The 18,329-nt window shown below is 35.0% G+C and overlaps 4 protein-coding genes across 7 annotated transcripts; 3 read left to right on the top strand and 1 right to left on the bottom strand.

Moving 5' to 3' along the window:
• On the top strand, positions 1-4,918 carry LOC131627222 (subtilisin-like protease SBT5.3). Its single transcript, XM_058898069.1, has 10 exons — positions 1-172; positions 266-375; positions 450-547; positions 621-788; positions 2,016-2,124; positions 2,483-3,115; positions 3,227-3,472; positions 3,569-3,683; positions 3,779-3,992; positions 4,305-4,918. Exons 1-10 carry the CDS (start codon positions 80-82, stop codon positions 4,838-4,840), a joined length of 2,322 nt encoding a protein of 773 aa, XP_058754052.1. The 5' UTR covers positions 1-79; the 3' UTR covers positions 4,841-4,918.
• Positions 4,919-6,376: 1,458 nt separating this feature from the next.
• On the top strand, positions 6,377-7,892 carry LOC131627221 (protein EIN6 ENHANCER-like). Of its 3 annotated transcripts, none has more exons than XM_058898065.1 (4): positions 6,377-6,534; positions 6,624-6,837; positions 7,206-7,273; positions 7,576-7,892. In XM_058898065.1, exons 2-4 carry the CDS (start codon positions 6,663-6,665, stop codon positions 7,705-7,707), a joined length of 375 nt encoding a protein of 124 aa, XP_058754048.1. In that variant the 5' UTR covers positions 6,377-6,534; positions 6,624-6,662; the 3' UTR covers positions 7,708-7,892. The 3 variants fall into 3 exon arrangements, with proteins under 3 accessions (XP_058754048.1, XP_058754051.1, XP_058754049.1); XM_058898068.1 differs by having other exon boundaries at positions 6,392-6,534; positions 6,628-6,837; XM_058898066.1 differs by having other exon boundaries at positions 6,400-6,534; positions 6,654-6,837.
• A 554-nt stretch (positions 7,893-8,446) lies between these two features.
• LOC131627230 (vacuolar cation/proton exchanger 5-like) lies at positions 8,447-10,952 on the bottom strand. The gene is made up of 11 exons (XM_058898074.1): positions 10,935-10,952; positions 10,429-10,683; positions 10,278-10,345; positions 10,146-10,174; positions 9,926-10,056; positions 9,562-9,801; positions 9,340-9,474; positions 9,133-9,249; positions 8,962-9,015; positions 8,662-8,778; positions 8,447-8,554 (listed from the first exon to the last, which is right to left on the bottom strand). Exons 1-11 carry the CDS (start codon positions 10,950-10,952, stop codon positions 8,447-8,449), a joined length of 1,272 nt encoding a protein of 423 aa, XP_058754057.1.
• Positions 10,953-13,870: 2,918 nt separating this feature from the next.
• On the top strand, positions 13,871-16,855 carry LOC131627220 (uncharacterized). 2 transcript variants are annotated; one of them, XM_058898063.1, is made up of 5 exons: positions 13,871-14,155; positions 14,253-15,064; positions 15,310-15,382; positions 15,777-15,915; positions 16,459-16,855. In XM_058898063.1, exons 1-5 carry the CDS (start codon positions 14,060-14,062, stop codon positions 16,467-16,469), a joined length of 1,131 nt encoding a protein of 376 aa, XP_058754046.1. In that variant the 5' UTR covers positions 13,871-14,059; the 3' UTR covers positions 16,470-16,855. The 2 variants fall into 2 exon arrangements, with proteins under 2 accessions (XP_058754046.1, XP_058754047.1); XM_058898064.1 differs by having other exon boundaries at positions 14,253-15,058; positions 16,459-16,854.
• The last annotated feature ends 1,474 nt before the right edge of the window (positions 16,856-18,329 follow it).

Genomic DNA, 18,329 nt, shown 5'->3' with positions numbered 1-18,329 from the left:
TTGTTTCCTTTATAAAAGCCAAGGTTTTTGCTTCTGTTGCATTGAAAAACAAAGCAAACAAAAAAACTGAATTTCTTTAATGGCTATACCTGCCTCTCCTACCATTTACTTTCTCCTCCTAATTCTTCTTGTCTCTCTACTTCAAACATCCACCTTTCCACTGAAAAAAAAGGTGAGACATTACTTCAGTTTTCTATTTGCATTAATCTTTGAAAAACTAAACTAAGAAAATGACTTCTAATCTCTACCCCATTTTTTGCTGTAGTCATATGTGGTATACTTAGGAAGCCATTCACATGATTCAGAATCGTCTTCAGTCGAGTTCGATCGTGTAACTGATTCTCACTATGAGTTTCTAGGATCTTTCTTGGAAAGGTATTCTTGTCATTCAAAACTATCTATTATATAACTTTTTGTTTTGTTTTCTAATTAAGTTCCCTTTGTTGTAGCTCTGATGCCGCAAAAGAGTCCATATTTTACTCCTACACAAGACATATCAATGGTTTTGCAGCAACTTTGGAAGAACAAGTAGCAGCTGAGATAGCAAGTTAGAATTCCGAACTTTCTGTTTATTTTTTTCTTTCTTATAGTTCTCATATATAATAACCTTTTTGTTGTAGAACATCCAAATGTGTTGTCGGTTTTTGAGAACAATGGAAGGAAGCTACACACAACTCGATCATGGGGATTCATGGGACTAGAAGATAATTATGGAGTCATAACATCCAACTCAATATGGAACAAAGCCAGATTTGGTGAAGGTGTCATCATAGCTAATCTTGATACAGGTCACTTTCCTTATTATTTTTGTTTGAAATTTTGTATTTTTTCCTTTCAAAGATATACTACCAACATTAAGAAGTTAGAAATTGATTATTAATAATAATTCTAGATCGTTGACTGATGAACACATGTGACAGATACAGCTCCACGCACAAATAACGATCAAATCACAGTTTGATATTTTGTTGGTTGAAAAAGTTGAATACATAAGATTAGTAGTAGTATATTATTTGTTTGAATCTGGCCGTCATAAAGAGAAAAGACTAATGATTTTTTATTACCAACGTATGAACGTTCTTGTCTGATATTTTAGAAAAATTGCGGCACCTTTTGTGGTTGAAAGAAATTCAATTCATAGAATAATATTTTGTGAATTGATAGATGACATGATACGAGACGACACGGTCACTCCGACAATATATTGATATTGAAATATAGGACACTAAAGCAGTATCTATAGACTATTATAGTAGTATTTTCCCTTTATTTATCTATCAATTATTAAAAATTAAAAATAATTTGACCAAAATTAATATTTTTAATCTTCACTTATAATATTACTTAAATACATTATTTATAATTTTAGATGTATTAGAGAATTATCTAAAAAAACCTATAATGTGTCTTTGAGTAAAGAGAAAAAATAAAATATTTTTGAAGCATTTGTTTGAATTGTCTGACGTAATTGTTAGAGTGTCATACCGATGTCAGATATCTATTCAAAAAGTGTAAAATCAAAGGAAAAAACTACTTTTGAGATACTTATTTTAACGTTTCTAACTTTTGTCTGACTTTTTTAATATGTGTTGTCCGGATGTCGTATAAGTGTCGAACACTAACATATATTTTTCTATGCTTTATAGTTTGTGACACAGGATGTTGCAACTCTATCACTAAAATAATCATTAATTCTTGATTGGAAGAAAAGTAACACTATCATTATGCTATGAATAAAACAAAAACTCTGTGTGGTGGTGGATTAGTCCAATATAAAACCAATAAGAAAATTGTTACATCAGCTTAACAGTTGGTATTCAAAATTCTTCCAAACTGTAGCTGTCTGTGAAATCAAAATGGGTGGGTAATAGGACCATCTAGAATCTAGATAGCTTTAAAGCCAATGGTAATGTGGATGGTTTATTTGGAAGTGTAGAATTTTCCAATTTACTATATTCTTGTTTCTTTCTTACTTGTTATCTTATACTTTGGTCCCACTCTATTTTATTCTCTAGGTGTTTGGCCTGAATCAAAGAGTTTTAATGATGAAGGGTTTGGACCAATTCCATCCAAGTGGAGAGGAATCTGTGAAAAAGGGTCTGATCTTGCTTTCCACTGCAACAGGTACCTTCCAATGCATCTTTTCTATTAACTCTTTTTTTATTCTTTTTTTCCTTCTTTCTTATCTATTCAAAACAAGCTTTAAGTATATTTTTCGTCATGTTATGAAAATGATGTTTTCTTATTCCTTTCATATTACTTTATGTATGATAAAGTTTATGTTTTTCTTTTTATGACATAATCATGATTCATACCTTAAAGTAAGATTCAAATGCTTATTGTAGCCTAAGAAAGATATTCAATTTTATTGCCATAATAGAAACAAGATTGCTAAAAGTTAAAAAATCAAATAAAATTATAACATTTTGAGGTTTGAAAAAACTTATGTAAAAACAAACTAATAAGTGTATGGACAAAACAGGAAATTAATTGGTGCAAGGTATTTCAACAAAGGCTATGCTTCGAGGTTACCTACGCCAATCAACTCGTCCTCTAACACGCCTCGTGACAATGAAGGACATGGATCACATACATTATCAACAGCGGGTGGAAACATGGTACCTGGTGTAAGTGTTTTCGGTCAAGGCTATGGAACAGCAAAGGGTGGTTCACCGAAAGCGAGAGTTGCGTCATACAAAGTTTGTTGGCCTCCGATTAATGGTGACGAGTGCTTTGATGCAGACATACTTGCGGCTTTTGATATGGCTATTCATGACGGTGTTGATGTTTTGTCTTTGTCACTTGGTGGATCTGCTTCTAATTTTTTCAATGATAGTGTTGCTATTGGATCTTTCCATGCTGCTAAGAAAGGTATTGTTGTTGTTTGTTCGGCGGGCAATAGTGGACCGAATGAGGCTACCGTAGAAAACTTAGCTCCTTGGTATATTACGGTTGGTGCTAGCACGATGGATAGAGAGTTCCCTAGTTATGTTGTTCTTGGTAACAATTTAACCTTAAAGGGAGAAAGCTTATCAGCGACAAGATTAGCGCACAAATTCTACCCAATTATTAAAGCAACAGATGCTAAATTGGCAAGTGCAACAAATGAAGACGCGTAAGTGTGAAATACCCGAATATGACCAATGAACATAGTATTTACATTAAGCATAAACATAGTACTATGATTGTAGTGAATGAAATTAATGTGATCTAATTGATAATGCAGTGTGCTTTGCCAGAATGGTACTCTGGACCCTAACAAGGTGAAGGGTAAGATAGTGCTTTGTTTGAGAGGAATAAGTGCAAGAGTGGACAAGGGAGAACAAGCACTTCAAGCCGGTGCTGTAGGAATGGTCCTTGCCAATGATATCATTACTGGAAATGAAATCATAGCTGATCCTCATGTTCTTCCTGCATCTCACATCAATTTCTCCGATGGATTAAAAGTCTTTAATTATGTTAACTCATCCAAGTAAGAAATCGAGCATAATATTTTGGTTTAGCCTTTAATTAAAGAAAAAAATAATGTAACGGTTCTTAAACTTGATTATTTGGACTCAATTTTTAGGTCTCCAGTGGCTTATATTGCATATCCAACAACAAAATTGCATACTAAGCCGGCCCCTTTCATGGCGGCATTTTCATCCAAAGGACCAAATACTATGGTACCTGAAATTCTGAAGGTGTTAATCATCATTACTTCCTGAAACTATGTTTTTCCTCTCTGTAATCTATTGACACGTGTTTGATATCTAACAACTCTTGTTTTAATTTTCAGCCTGATATCACTGCACCAGGAGTGTCCGTTATAGCTGCCTACACTGAAGCGGAAGGGCCGACTAATCAAGTGTTTGACTATCGCCGGATTAAATTTAACTCAATCTCCGGCACGTCAATGTCATGCCCCCATATTTCAGGCATTGCAGGCCTATTGAAAGCCTTGTACCCTTCTTGGAGTCCCGCTGCTATTAAATCAGCTATCATGACCACAGGTATTATATTCTTTAGAATTCTCATACTTCTATCCATTTCTTGCATACCAAGAAACATTGACTTTAGCATTACAGAAAATGAGTTTATGTGTGAGGTATACGTAAGGATGTAAAATTTGCATACTTACACGTTGAACTTTTGTATAATGCAAATTTAACAAATGTAATTGTCAAATTCAAAGTTTTCTTTAAGTAGATCAAAGTCACAAAATTCCGTACGATTCAACGCTAAAAAAGTTATTGTCGTAATTCTCGCAACCATATAGTATTCATCTCAACATGATAATCATAATTGTTCTCTATTACTTTCAGCTACAACATTAGACAACGAGGCAGAGCCACTTCTGAATGCATCCTTCATCCAAACAACGCCATTTAGCTATGGAGCGGGACATGTTCAACCGAACAAAGCAATGGATCCTGGCCTTGTTTATGACACAAACATGAATGATTACTTCAACTTCTTATGTGCTTTAGGCTATAATGAAACACAAAGGTCACTGTTTTCAAATGCTACTTACCATTTTCACAAGAACTTCAGTCTCCTCAACCTAAACTACCCTTCCATCACTGTTCCAAATCTATCTGGATCAGTGACAGTTAAAAGGACATTAAAAAATGTTGGTGCTCCAGCAACATACATTGTTCATGTTCAGAATCCAAACGGCATAACAGTTTCTGTGAAACCAAGTATCTTGGAGTTCAAACATGTTGGTGAAGAAAAGATGTTTAAGGTAAAATTGAAGGTGAAGAAAGGAACAGCAACAAAGAGTTATGTGTTTGGGAAGATGACTTGGTCAGATGGGAAGCATTATGTTAAGAGTCCATTAGTTGTGAAAGCTATTTAGCTAGAAATTAAAGTGATTTAGCTAATTTGTTTTCTAATTTATTGGTGGCTTATAAATTGCATATAGCCATTAATTGAATTTTCATGTATGGAAATATTCTCTTACAATGATTGATAATCATAATTGTGTAAGAGAAAGTAGAATAATTAAACAATGCTACTATTTCTGTAGTTGGTTTTGTTTTAACTATCCATGTATGCTTATAGTCTATAGATTCCATTTAGCTATAGTCTAATGATTAATAATAAAGTATACTGTTTAAATTTTACTAGTAAACTGCTCCAACACAGAAACTTTGATCGAAGTATACTATTTCAATTAACTAGTAAACTGGCCCAACACATAAGAAGGTGAAGTAATCAATCATTGTAGTGTGATAAACAAGACCTGGATCCATTACACTGTTTGGTACAACATATCCTGCTCCATTGCTAAATGGCGTAGCTTGGCTGTATCTCTGTGAAATCTGGAATTTGGTACATGGTGCTGGCCAATGGCCCACAAAAACCATCACATTCTACGTAGACCTGAAGTTGCCACGTCGCAGCACAATCTACAGAGACCTAGTTCTCCTCAGGAACTTGCCACAACGCAGGACCTGCATCATATGGCATTGCACATGTGCACGTGTCTCCTTCTATTAGAACAGTTGATCTTCATCTAATAGTCACCCGCGTTTCATGCCGGAAGACCGGGGAAGGTTACGGACTCCCTTATATAAGTGTGACTAGTCACACCGATTGAATCGACTCTACTCTGCAAAATTTGACATCAATCTCATATTGACGTGAGCGTCGAAATATTAACCGTCACCACGGCATTGGAAGCTTACTACGGTGGCTTTCGTCATAGTTTGTTTATTAATTGTTATCTTTGGTCCTACTCCATTTGATTCTCTAGGTTTTTGGCATGAATCAAAGAGCTTTTGTGATAAGGGTTTGGACCAATTGACCAATTCTTTCCAAGTGGAAAGGAATCTATGAAAAAGGAGTGATCTTGCTTTAAGTGCAACAGATGCCTTGCAAATGAATCTTCTAATTGCTCCTCTATCTTTTTTTCTCATAGATGTATTTTTATCCGTCTAAAATATTTAACTTTTCATTTTTTAACCTTTGAAAATAGTTCTTTTTCCATAATAAAACTAAAAAGAGGATGCTTTTTAACATCTCTACATAATTGCAATTTATTTTCTTATTACGAAAAGAATGTTTTTCTTATTCCTTTCATATTATTTTTTTATATGTGATCAAGTCTCTGTTTTCTTTACATAATCATACCTTAAAAGACCCAAATCCTTGTCAATTATATTGCTATTTTAGAAACACCAATGCTAAAGGTAAAAAGTGGTCCAAAGCTTATTAATCTATAGCTTTATACAAAAGAGAATAATAAATTTTATTTTAAAAAGAGTCAGTTACAGATAACAAACTGTCAAAACTGCTTCGAACCGGACTAAACTAGATTAACCATAGAACCGGTCCGGTTTATTAAAAAACCCGGTTCATAAATGAACAAAATTTGATTTGCGTTTTTCTTTTGTTTTCCCCATAAAATCGAATCAGAAATTAGAAAACCTAAATTCCTTTCTCCTTCACACTTCAGTTTGCATTCACTTCGTTGGGTATTTCTTTGTTTCACAGTTCGTCACTCCGTACGCCGCTACACCGTCACGCCCTTTTCCTTCGCACAATTAGGTTTGTCTTCTTGAACCTTCTGCTTTGCAATTTTGTTTCTCTGCTGTAAATGGAGCTGAATTTTGAGTTTTTATGAATTTACGAATTAGGAAGCACTAAAAAAGAGATTTTTGGTGAAGGGTGAGAAGATGGAGACAGAGGTGTTGGATGCAGAGTTAGTGTTGCCAAACTATCTCAGTTTTAAGAGAGTTCAAATGTATGACAAATACCCTAAAGGCCAATCCAGAGGAAGACACTGGAAACATCTTAAGCAGATTATCCAGGCTGAGAATTACCAGAATTACCCTCCTGATGAACCCAATTGTGAGTTTATTACAAAAATTTATTTTTTTTTAATCTATAATTTGTTAAGAGTTTATGATAAATGATAATATTTGAAATTTGTGTTTATTGGGAATTTTAATTGTGATACTGTGCTCTTATGCTTTTACATTCGTGGTTTTGTTATTTGTATTTTCATTGTTGGTGGATATGTTCTCTCCCTCTAATTGTACTTTTTCTCTCTTTAATAACATTTATTCTTTCATTTGTAATATAAAAGCAACAATTGGAAGAAAATTTGGATTGTTTAACTTCAATGTCTGAGACTCCATTGTGCTAATTTTTGTTGCTATATGCATACCTTCCGTGTAAAAGAATCTTAATTTATTTTTTATGGAATTGTTTTGCAGATGTCAATATTGAGTCACCCCCTTCCATGCATCCCTGCAAGAGAATTTGCGATATTACTGGCTTTGAGGTATGTAGTGATCTTTGTGGAAGAAGTTCGCAAAATCTCTGTATAAAAGGATATTGTCACATTTTTATTTTACACAAGTTATGAAAGGAATTGTTGCAGGCTTGACTTATATATTCCTTAAGATTTTCTATTGAATTAACTTCACGCATAAACAACAGACAACTAAAACTTGTCTATTGATATTATTCTATTGCCTTGTGCGAAGCATGTTGATTTAATAAATTATTTAACCAATTAAGAAAATGTTAATGGTGATGATAAGCATTTGTACTAGGGAATTAACTGATCAATTTACCTTGCAGGCACCTTACTATGATCCTAAGACTAATCTCCGGTATGCAAATACTGATGTTTTCAAGACGATCAGATCGCTTCCTAATGATTATGTGCAAAGATACCTATCTCTGAGGAATGCAGCAGTCGTTCTTAAGTAGTTATATCACTTACCCTGTCTTCTGAGACACCTTATTCTCGTTCCTTAATGTTTTGTTTTAACAAATGCTGTATTGAATCTTCTTCCATGTTAAATAGATTTAGAAGGTGTTTGGTAGAGCTTATAGATGATTAGCAGAATGTTTGTAAATTACGATTATCAGTTGCCTAATCTTGTTATTCCATATATGCCCGAATAGCTATCGTTTACTTTCTTGTAGTGCAAACTTTATAACTTGCCTAAGGATGTATTGCATAAACTTTCAATGTGAGCGAGATTAAGTTAAACCTTAACTATAAGACTAAAACTATAATTATTTTTTAACTAACCATAAGAGTAGTGAAGTTTCAAAGTCATGACCAACAGTTGAATATTGATTTCCAGTATTGGAAGTGTTACTTATTTAAAATGACTTAATGAGTAAACTGTAAAAAGGTACAAGAGCTTCTTAATTTGCAATATCATTTCATCTGATAGATATACAGTTCATATTCCCCACTTTAGCCATTGAACTTGAGGGTTCTTTAACTTGGTCTTGTACCATCATCAAGTCACAAAAAATGCAATACTTGGTTTTAGAAAGGGAACAAGATACAAGAGACTTTAATGTCACTAACTCTTACCGACAGCAGTTGAAGGATTATCTTCTGAAAGGAAAAAATATATATATTTAGATTGAGTATTGGAACATTGTAAATTTATATAATTGGCATCACATTTTCGGTTTAAGAGGAAGGGTATCATAACTCACCAACTGACATAGGATCAATATGTTCAAAATAACTTGCAGAAACTATCAAATAGCAAAGAATGAGCACTATTCCTTTGAAGTAGTTTGAAGTTCCATTCTGCATTTTGAAACAAAGTTCAAGTAAAGATAAAAAAGAAATTACAATTTTATTTTAGTATACTTAGCAAATTAAGGAGAAGGAACTTAGCTCAGAAATCGACTTACTTGCAACATGAAGGCAACTATGATAACTGACATGAAAAGAGAAGTTGTTTCAAATGGCAGAAAATTTAAGTCCATAGGGCATCCAATCATCCATCCAACAACCACGCAAAATGGAATCTGCAGCAAGCGCGGTAATAACCATGGATATGCCATAAAATGATTAGCAGAATCACATTTGTGTTTATTTCTGCATCACACTTGATTTATAACAAAATAGACTAAACACTGAAGTGTAAGGAGACTAAGAAAAACTATATAACAAAACAATGGAAAAGCAAATTTCATTGAGAAAAATCTTACCATAAACATTGATATTTGTATTGAAGATCCTACAGCTACGGCCAGCGATATATCCTAGAGTCGATTAAATGTAAAGGAAAATTACACTCTTGCTCATCTTCATTTATCATTAATATTATTCTGCCGGATACAAATTTGTCTTTGACTGCACTAATTATGGATAATACTTACAAGTTTGTCTTTGATAGCAAACATAACAGATCCAACATGTTCTGCAGCATTCCCTACTACTGGAAGAAGAATAACACTAAGAAATGACACAGGCATTTGAAACTCTTTTGATGCCCCCTGAAAATATTTTCATCTTACCACAATAACTTATGCGATAAAAACACAAATAATCGAAAGGAAAAAGTAAACAAAGAACATGCTTGTTACCTCTATGGTTTTAACCAAGTATTCTGACAAGATAGATATACCTCCTGTTAAGATCGAAATCCATATCATTGATTCCCACATTGAAATCTCAGGAGCTTCAGCATCATTCGAAGCATCTTCATCGAAACTCTTGTCCTAAATATCATTTGTAACAACTATAGATCAAAATTAATCCTTGATTCTCATTGTTCATTAAGGAAAAGGGAGATATTAAGGCTTAACCTCGTAAACTGGAAGTTCCAAATTCTTCTGACTCTTGAATTGAAACACTATATATGAAGCATATGCCCCAAGCATAATGCAACTAGTAAATCTTGAAAGAGATAACTGAGATTTTCCATATTCTAGTTCTGTTTGTGTAGCATGGAGAACTGCTGGAAATAACAGTCCCATCACCGCCATTAATAATAATCCGAAATCCACACTAGTATCTGCCTGATGATAAGTTAACGTCAATTTCTGCTATACGAGAAAACAAACTCGGAGAAATGAAACTTGTTTTAGTAGAACAAAACCATACATGGTTAAATACTTGTTCTTTCTTATGAAATACTAATCCACCAGCAAATAATGCACATCCAAGTACAAGCAACAGGTTAGACAGAATTGAGCCTAGTAGCGATTGTTGAACAAGACGAATCAAACCACTTTTGAGTGCGTGGATTGATATAATTAACTCCATTGCATTTCCAAATGTGGCATACAATAAACCACCAACTGCAAAGTATTGGCAAAAACTCAAATTCCTCGCCCCTGCAGAAATCACGGTGCTACGATGTAATTGGAAAAGGGAAAGCTAAAGTTACCTGCCGGTCCAGTAAAGAGGGCTAGCTGCCTGCATCAAACGCAGTCGAAAAAACATAATAAGTATCACATTTTTTCAACTTATTCACCGATAGAGAGATTAGAATTATGGTTAGAATATATGCATAACTTACTCGGTTGTATAGCCTAAACGCTCGGCCAAGGGTATAATACCTAATAAGCTGAACACAAAAACCCAACCCTGAAACACATTTAAAGAAATCACAAGTTGCGCGATTTACAACTGAATCATTATTTAGCAATCAACTGAATAAAGAAACTTACATGACTATGAAACAATCTATCTACCAAAATCGCCATAGGACCAAAAGGCATAAGCAAGTTTATCTTGGTTGAAAGGACTACAGCTTTTATGCTGCTAAGAACTTTACTTCTTATTATATTTTGTGAAAATTTTCCACACTCGTGATCAATTGGTGAATCTTCTTCATATGATGCAACTTTTCTAGGAAATAGAGAAGGATTTAGTAGAATCGCGTTTTCGAGTTCTATCACACCTCTTCCCTCTAATGATCCCACCTGCACAACCATATATTTCTTAACACAATGATATCATTTACTATAGAAAAAAAACTATCAAGTGCATTAAATATAAATAATCTTCAATTAGTAAGATACATTAAATTTTTATACAAAAAATTATAGTAACATATAGAAGTTTCGATTTCTTTTCAGAAATAGAGAGAATGTCTGATCTATATACAATGCTTATAATTACATACAACATAAAATGAATGTAACTTGGTGATCAAGAAACTTTTATGACGTACCGAGATAGCCCTTTTCATATTGTTTTCATAAAAACAAACAGAATATGATAAGATATCTGATGAGTGAGTAACCAGAGAGAAATTTACTGATAAATTTTGTCAAAGAAAAAAGAGTAACAAATCATAGAGATCTAGGTGAAGAGAAGACATGATATGATAAAGAAGAAATTAAGAATTGAATTGAATTTTCATAAAAACTCGTTATCCACGTGGCTTGGATGGCGCCAACATCGCCTAGTTCTCTTTTGATTTGTAAACAATGCACCTGCTCTTTTTTTTTTTACTTTAAAAACAAATTTCATTAAAAAAACAGGCTATTGAGATTTCGATTATAATGTTGAATCACAAATTTTAGAAACTAAAGTGATGATTTATTGTTTGAAGCAACTAAAAGTTTACTTATATATTATGAAAAAAAAATTAGTGATTTAAGATATAAGTAAATATTAACTAATTAAACTTTATTTAATATACAATCAATTTGTAAAATATTCTTTAATAAATTTTGTTTTATAACAATATTATTTTGAGAATTTTATAATGATTTTTTATTTGTATATTTGCAAGGAATATATAGGAGGCGGTGCAATATCCATCCAGAGCAAGCGACTAACACTAGGGGTGGCAAAATCGGTCAAAGATTTAGGCTCTCACCCTCTAATATGCCCGCCCTGCTCCGCCTCGTTTTTTCGCTGCCTTTTGCGGTCATAGTCATTTAGATAAACTTTTGTATTTTTAGACTTAAAAGGTGTGCCCGCAGACTTTCCCCGCCCCGCCCTCACTTTTTATGGGGTGGATCTAGGTTTTAGACCCGCATCCTACACTATGCCCGCCCCCATGTACGTTGTCTAACCATAGGTAATGGGCAGGTTGAGCCGATGAACAAAGCAATATTAGGGGGTATAAAAAAATTGGATGAAGCCAAAAGATTATGTATCTGGATGACGATGCAATATTGCCCTCTTGACTAGGCCTGGAATATTTCTTAGCTTCACCTTCTTATTTTCTTGTTTGGTATATTCATTCTCCCTTCTACTCGTCTCTGCTTTTATAAACCCTCTGCCATAAATTGGCCTACATATGGCTAGTTTTTCTTTGTATTCTCGTTCCTTGCTACTAGATTGTTGAAGGTTTTACGAAAAATGATTCAAATACGCTCGACAAATTTTGACCTTAGTTGGAGTATGATGCTTAACATATATTTTTTTCATCTCATCCTCAACGTTATTGACCAATATTGCTTCTATGTTAAACCTCTCAATGTAGGATCATATTAGTTCTTCTTTCCTGTTCCTGGTTGATCTCACGCTTTCCACTTACTTGGGTTGCCCTTGAGACGCCATGAAATTTAAGAAAAAATATATGATGTTTGCCCTCATGAATCAATATACTCATTTATCAATCCTCTAAATTGTGCCATAATCGCTGCTTTTAGATTTAGACAAACAACTTTCATTTTTCGGGGCCTATTACTCCTCGTGAAATTCAATAGAACATTGACTCGTTCCATGTGTATAAAAGGATCAAAATTCTTGTCATAGATCCTCGTCCATAATAATTTCTAGATTTCGCGCTTAATAGGATATTTGTTGATTCTTCTAATGTAGACGTTTCAGAAGGAGACACTTTCACCCCCTTCAAAGCCATTAGAAAATGAGGAGTGAGAGGTTTGCCTCGATGTCTTGGTTGGTTGCCTTCTAGCTCTAATTCTAACGGAGAACGCCTTATAAGAGGTGAGGAATGTGTTACGCACTTTCGGTGTCCTCAAAATTGCATTTGCCTAGAGAAATCATTAGTGTGATTTATGACTAGGTCGTTGTTGATCCTGAGAGGTGGAAAATGGTTGTAGTTTTGAATCTCGGTTTCTTGAAGTTGTTCGTTTTGAAACTCTAGGGTTGTAGATTGTCTATTGACCTCCACAAATAGGTTTCTTAACGGGATGTTTGCTTCTTTGTTTGTTTTTTGGTGCCTTGAAGAGGGCCCGATGAGGTGCTTTGTTGCCTCTTTCTTGAAGTGGATCTACATTTTCCTTCCATTGGTGTCTAATGTTCGTCGTTTAGTGAAAGGGAAGAATGTCTCAACTCTTGGCAGATGTTGGGTCTGATTCTCTAGGTTATATGAGGATGTTGTGAGCCTTTCTTCCTAGTTGAGGTTTCTTCTCATGATTTCACTAGCCACAGGTCACAGACGGTTGGAGTTACAAGTCGTTCTTTTTCCCCGATTTTCCATTCAGGTGTTTGAGTCGGTGGGTGAATGTTATGTGGCGTTCTCATATACGACTTCAATGATCCTTTATGAAAGGGATATTTCACTCAATTCTAAAGTTAGTTAGGTCCAAGAAATTTCGGGAATAGGGGTCCTCCATGGTCTGTCAGTCCAAGGTAGATGGGATGATACCTGCAAACACTATGATGCTCAAGTCAGTAACTATCAAATGTGAGGATATATTTATATTAGAAATGTGTGTCTTAATTTGACGTTTGTGATCCCATTTACAGGGGCTTTTCTACGGTTTCTAGAGGTCCAGAATTTTTGGACCAACGATCGTCGTTCAGATGGGCTATTGTCAGAATATAATTTGTCATGTTATCTGATGACCCCTCTTCAATCATTTGCTTGGATAAGTGTCTTCCTAAAACATGTTCATATTTGTTCCCGAAGTTCTAGAACAGTCTTTTGATGTACTAACGTGGGTCTGATATTACGCCCTCTAACTAGGAGTGGCAAAACAGACTTGGTCCGTTGGACATGCCCGTTTTACCCACACTTTAGTGCAAAGCGGACAAGAGTTTAAACTTGCACCTTATAATATGACCGTCCAGCCTTTTTTTGCGGGCTTTATAATATGACCGTCCAGCCTTTTTTTGCGGGCTTTTGCGGTCACTTGCATTTAAATATACACCTGCAAATAAATCCTCGCCGTCCTACCCCGGAAAGGAAGTCGTATAAAGCATTAACTTATGTGGAAGCTATTGAAAAAGGGTCTTCCCACCTTGGTAAGGAAGTCGTATAGAGAATTAACTTACGTGGAAGGTATTGAAAAAGGGTCTTCCGAATGAGTAGTACATTCTCTAATTCTCTTCGTTGATTTTCTGGGTTTAGACTTATTTTCCCCTCTCAAAACAATGAGAACAAAAAGCGTCAGCGTTGGCCGCCGGCGTAGCATTACGCCTTCCGTGACTCCCTCCGCCTCTCCCATTCCTCTCCTCTCCACCGCCCAGGTACACTTCTCCCCTCTCCTTCCCAATCTCTTCCAACAACACATCATTTTCTCTTTTCAATTCTAACCCCCCTCACTCTCTCTAAACCCTTATCCAGGACAACCACAACGCGACCGTCTACGACAGCGACAGCACCGGCAATCACACACATGCCGCAGCACTTCCCAATTTCGTTCCCGATTCCGAACCACCAGATTCCCTAGACGATAACAGTTGCATTACCTGCAACCGAGCCGGAGGACCGTTGCTAGTATGTACCCAAACCGATTGCCCCGTTGTAGTCCACGTCACCTGCATCGGTTCCGAACCTAAGTTTGATGATTCTGGAAACTTCTTCTGTCCGTATTGCTCCTACAAGCGAGCGTTGAAGAGAACTAGAGAATTAAGAGAAAAAGCCATTCTAGCGAAGAAAGCTCTTTCGAGCTTTTTGGAAAAAGGCCAAACAGTGCGTAAGGATGATGATGAAGAAGAAGAACACATTGCTGAACCAGAACCGGTTCAACCAGTTCGGGATGAACCAAACAGTAATGAACCAGAACCGGTTCAGGGTGAACCAAACCGGAATGAACCAGAACCGGTTCAACCGGTTCAAGATGAACCGGATGTTTCTGATTCTGAGGAAAGAAGAGAACTAAATTGTAATGAAAATGATAAAGTTGAAGATAAAGGAAAGGTTTCTGTTTCAGGTAGTTCAGTCAGTGAAGCTAAAAATTCCGACTCGAATTCTGTCTCGGTGAAGAAAGGTCAGGCCAATGCCAATGCCAAAGGCAAACGCAAGGTTGCTTATGTGAAAAAATCATTGCTACCGGAACGAAAAACTGGTGGTGCTGGTGGTGGTAGTGGCGATGGTGATGGCGTGGATGAGGAGGAAGTTACCAGCTCTAGAACTTTTAGTGTGCAAAGGCAAGTGTGAGTCATTTGTCTCTCTTGTTGCAGGCCAATTGCGTTTGCAACGTGAAGTTTAGTGAATGAGTAATTTGATTTGATAATGCGTGATTTTACTGATATGTTCAAGTTTAGTTTGATTTCTAATGTGAAGCACTAGAATTACTGATATTTTGATGGAGAGTTGATTTATCTTAAGGTATTGTTGGTTGTGTAAGGGATTTCTAATGTGAAACACTAGAATTACTGTTATTGATTTTTTATTGTAGGTCGAAGCAGAATTTGATAACTGGAAAACGTAGGAGATTGCTTTGGACCGATGAAGAAGAAAAAGCTCTCAAGGTTTACATTTTATATAATGTCTTGTCTTTTTAGAACCGACTGTAATGCCATATTGATATCATGATATAGCTTAATACCTTTACTTCTGAGTTCTGACATGATTTTCTATTGCTCACTGGTTTTTTATGACCTGAAAATGCAAAATCTATCTCTCTTTTTGTTCATCCCCTGTTTAGAATTTGTTTGAATAGTAATTAGTTTACAACTTCCTTCCTAGTAAACATTTAAAGTTTCTCATAAATCGTTCTGAACTGTGAAGTTGTAAAACAGATATGATGTAATGTAATGTTTACTATTGATCAAGGAATGTATAGAACTTTCATCTTTAGCTATTATAACCGCACAAGGTCTTCGTTTGTCAATTAGCTATGTTAATTTTGGTTTTGCATTGCAGGAAGGAGTGTTGAAGTATTCAACTGAAAAGCAGAATATCCCTTGGAGGAAAATTTTAGAATTTGGCTGTCGTGTGTTTGATAAGACTCGGACTCCTGTTGATCTCAAGGATAAATGGAAGAACATTATCTCCAAAGAAGGTAAAATTACTAAGTTATAATCGATATGAATTTTTAGGATTATTGTGGAGTACCTTTTTGATGATTCCAGATAAAGGATTTTGCAAAAATGAGAATGAAAGATGTGGCCTTTGCTTATGCAATATTTTTTGCATTTTGTTGGAGAAAGAACATGCACATTTTTAGCCTGTGAGCTTGTTTTTACATGTGTCTATAAACTTGTTATGAGGAGGTTTTTATATGTAGCTTTTTGATACAAGAACATTGTTAAAGAGGATGTAAGTTAGGAAGAATAGGATGACAAATTGGGGATAGTACAATCTACTTGTGCAACTGTACTGTTACAACTTCTAACTTTTTGGGACTGAATGTATAACAGTTAGGAGGGGAAGAATGTAGTGACTTTACACCTCGGTTTACAAGGCCATGAATATAAGAATGTAGTGACTTTATATTCAAATATGCATGTTTAAACAAAATTTGGAGAAATGTAGCCATAAAATTTTGATTTAGATGACTGTGAACTTTTAGATTATTTGAAATGATAACTGTTTTGTTACACAGGATACAAGTAGAACTTTGCGGAACCTGAGTATCTTACCATTAACAGCTAACGGGGTTTGATTACATATGGCAGAAGGTGGAGGAAGCATATGAGTTGCTTTAGAAAATTGATGTCATATCCATGTTTTGAATTGAGTTCTACGTATATAATTTCATGCCTCCAATAAAACTTGAGGTTATTATAATTTACCTTTGCTAGGGTTCTTCAAAATATATATCTAATGTACGAAGAATGGTAAAAATGGGGTATTCTAGGAACTAAAAATTCTCGTTAAGAAAATTGAATCACCAACTACTATTTGTTTAATTTTTTTTATTAGTAAATTAGAAATCATATATTAAAAAAAAAAGACTTACAACAAAAATAAAAGAAACAAAGAGCATCGAAAGTATCAAGAGCAAGACATTTTCTAATACAGAGAAACAAAAATGAAAGGTAAAAACAACCAAATATAAAATATAAAAAAATATTCAAGCCAACCAGACAATCAATCCAATCTATCTTGACTACTCGGATGCAAATAGATTTAAAAGCGAGTTGGAGGGAGGTAGACACAATCACCTATACAAGAAGGCGGATAGTTGTCCGTTCTTAAATATTTAGCCACTTATTGGGCTATATTCTCTGTTAGCCTATGAAATGACCAAACCTAGAGCATGGACATAATCCACTTCTACCCCAAGTATGAAAGTCCGGTACATGGGTATTGCAACATTAGGTATCGAATTGGTGCGAGATGGTTCGTGTGGATCTGAAAACTCCTCATCATAAACAAGTGGAATTAAATGCAGAGGTGGTGTCGGTTTCGTCAAGAGCTCTATTATGTGGTTTTTAGTGTTGGTATCCTTCGTTCGGTGCTGCCCTGGTCCTTACCGCATATATGTAGCAGCTTTGTTCTGCAGTTGTAAGGTGTTTTAGTGCTGTTATATTGTAGTTCTGCAGTTGTAAGGTGTTTTAGTGCTGTTATATTGTAGTTCTGCAGTTGTAAGGTATTTTACTACTGTTATATTGTAGTTGCTAGTGCAGGCAGCAGTTGGTATTTAGACTACATTTTTAGTGTTATAGCAGCAATATGTGATATTTTGCTTAGAACGGGTATGTTATGTTGGCATTGAGTTTGGCCTGGTGTGTTTGTATTCCAGCACTTCTTGTGCTGTTCTGTTATAATGCATTTTGATTTTTCCCAAAAAAAAATAATCATAGTCATTTATTGATAGAGCGTTAAACTTTTCTGGTAAAAAAATACTTTATTACAAATTTTTCATATCATCTAGATTATATAATGTCAGATCAAAACCAAGCCTAAAGACTCATGTTTTATAAAACCTAGATTTGCAACTGCTCAAACACCTTTGAAATCGATTTCAATAGTCCCAAATTGCCTCACCCACCTAAAAACTCTACGAAATAGCTGAAGCTACCTCACACAAAACAAAGAGATGGTTGGTCGACTCCACCTACCCCTCCCACAACACACCTTATATTACGAGATCCAAACTCAAACACAATTTATACAATGGACATTTGAGTCATACCCTTGAACCTTAATGTTAAATTAATATGTAAAAGTTGGACCTAAATGATGGTTGAAATAGTTGTTGAGAGAGGACTTAATGTGGTATAAGATGTCTAAAATTCTCTCAACTACTAGTACTCCATAAGGAAAGAATATTGTGTATTAAACATTGAAAGTGTAAATACTTTGGATGTTTTTGGCTCTAAAATAATTACACTTTTGTCTCTAGTTTTAAAATTGCCATTTGTAGGAAAAAAATCACCCGCTGTCATTGATCTTCTTGATCTTCTGCCATCCCTTCTAATCTTTATCCAATAGTTGAGAATTAATTATGAATAAATAAAAATAAATTTT

Source organism: Vicia villosa, unplaced genomic scaffold (genome assembly GCF_029867415.1).
Source record: "Vicia villosa cultivar HV-30 ecotype Madison, WI unplaced genomic scaffold, Vvil1.0 ctg.000352F_1_1_1, whole genome shotgun sequence".
Classification (NCBI taxonomy): Eukaryota; Viridiplantae; Streptophyta; class Magnoliopsida; order Fabales; family Fabaceae; genus Vicia; species Vicia villosa.
This window is presented reverse-complemented; position numbering and strand designations above follow the sequence as displayed.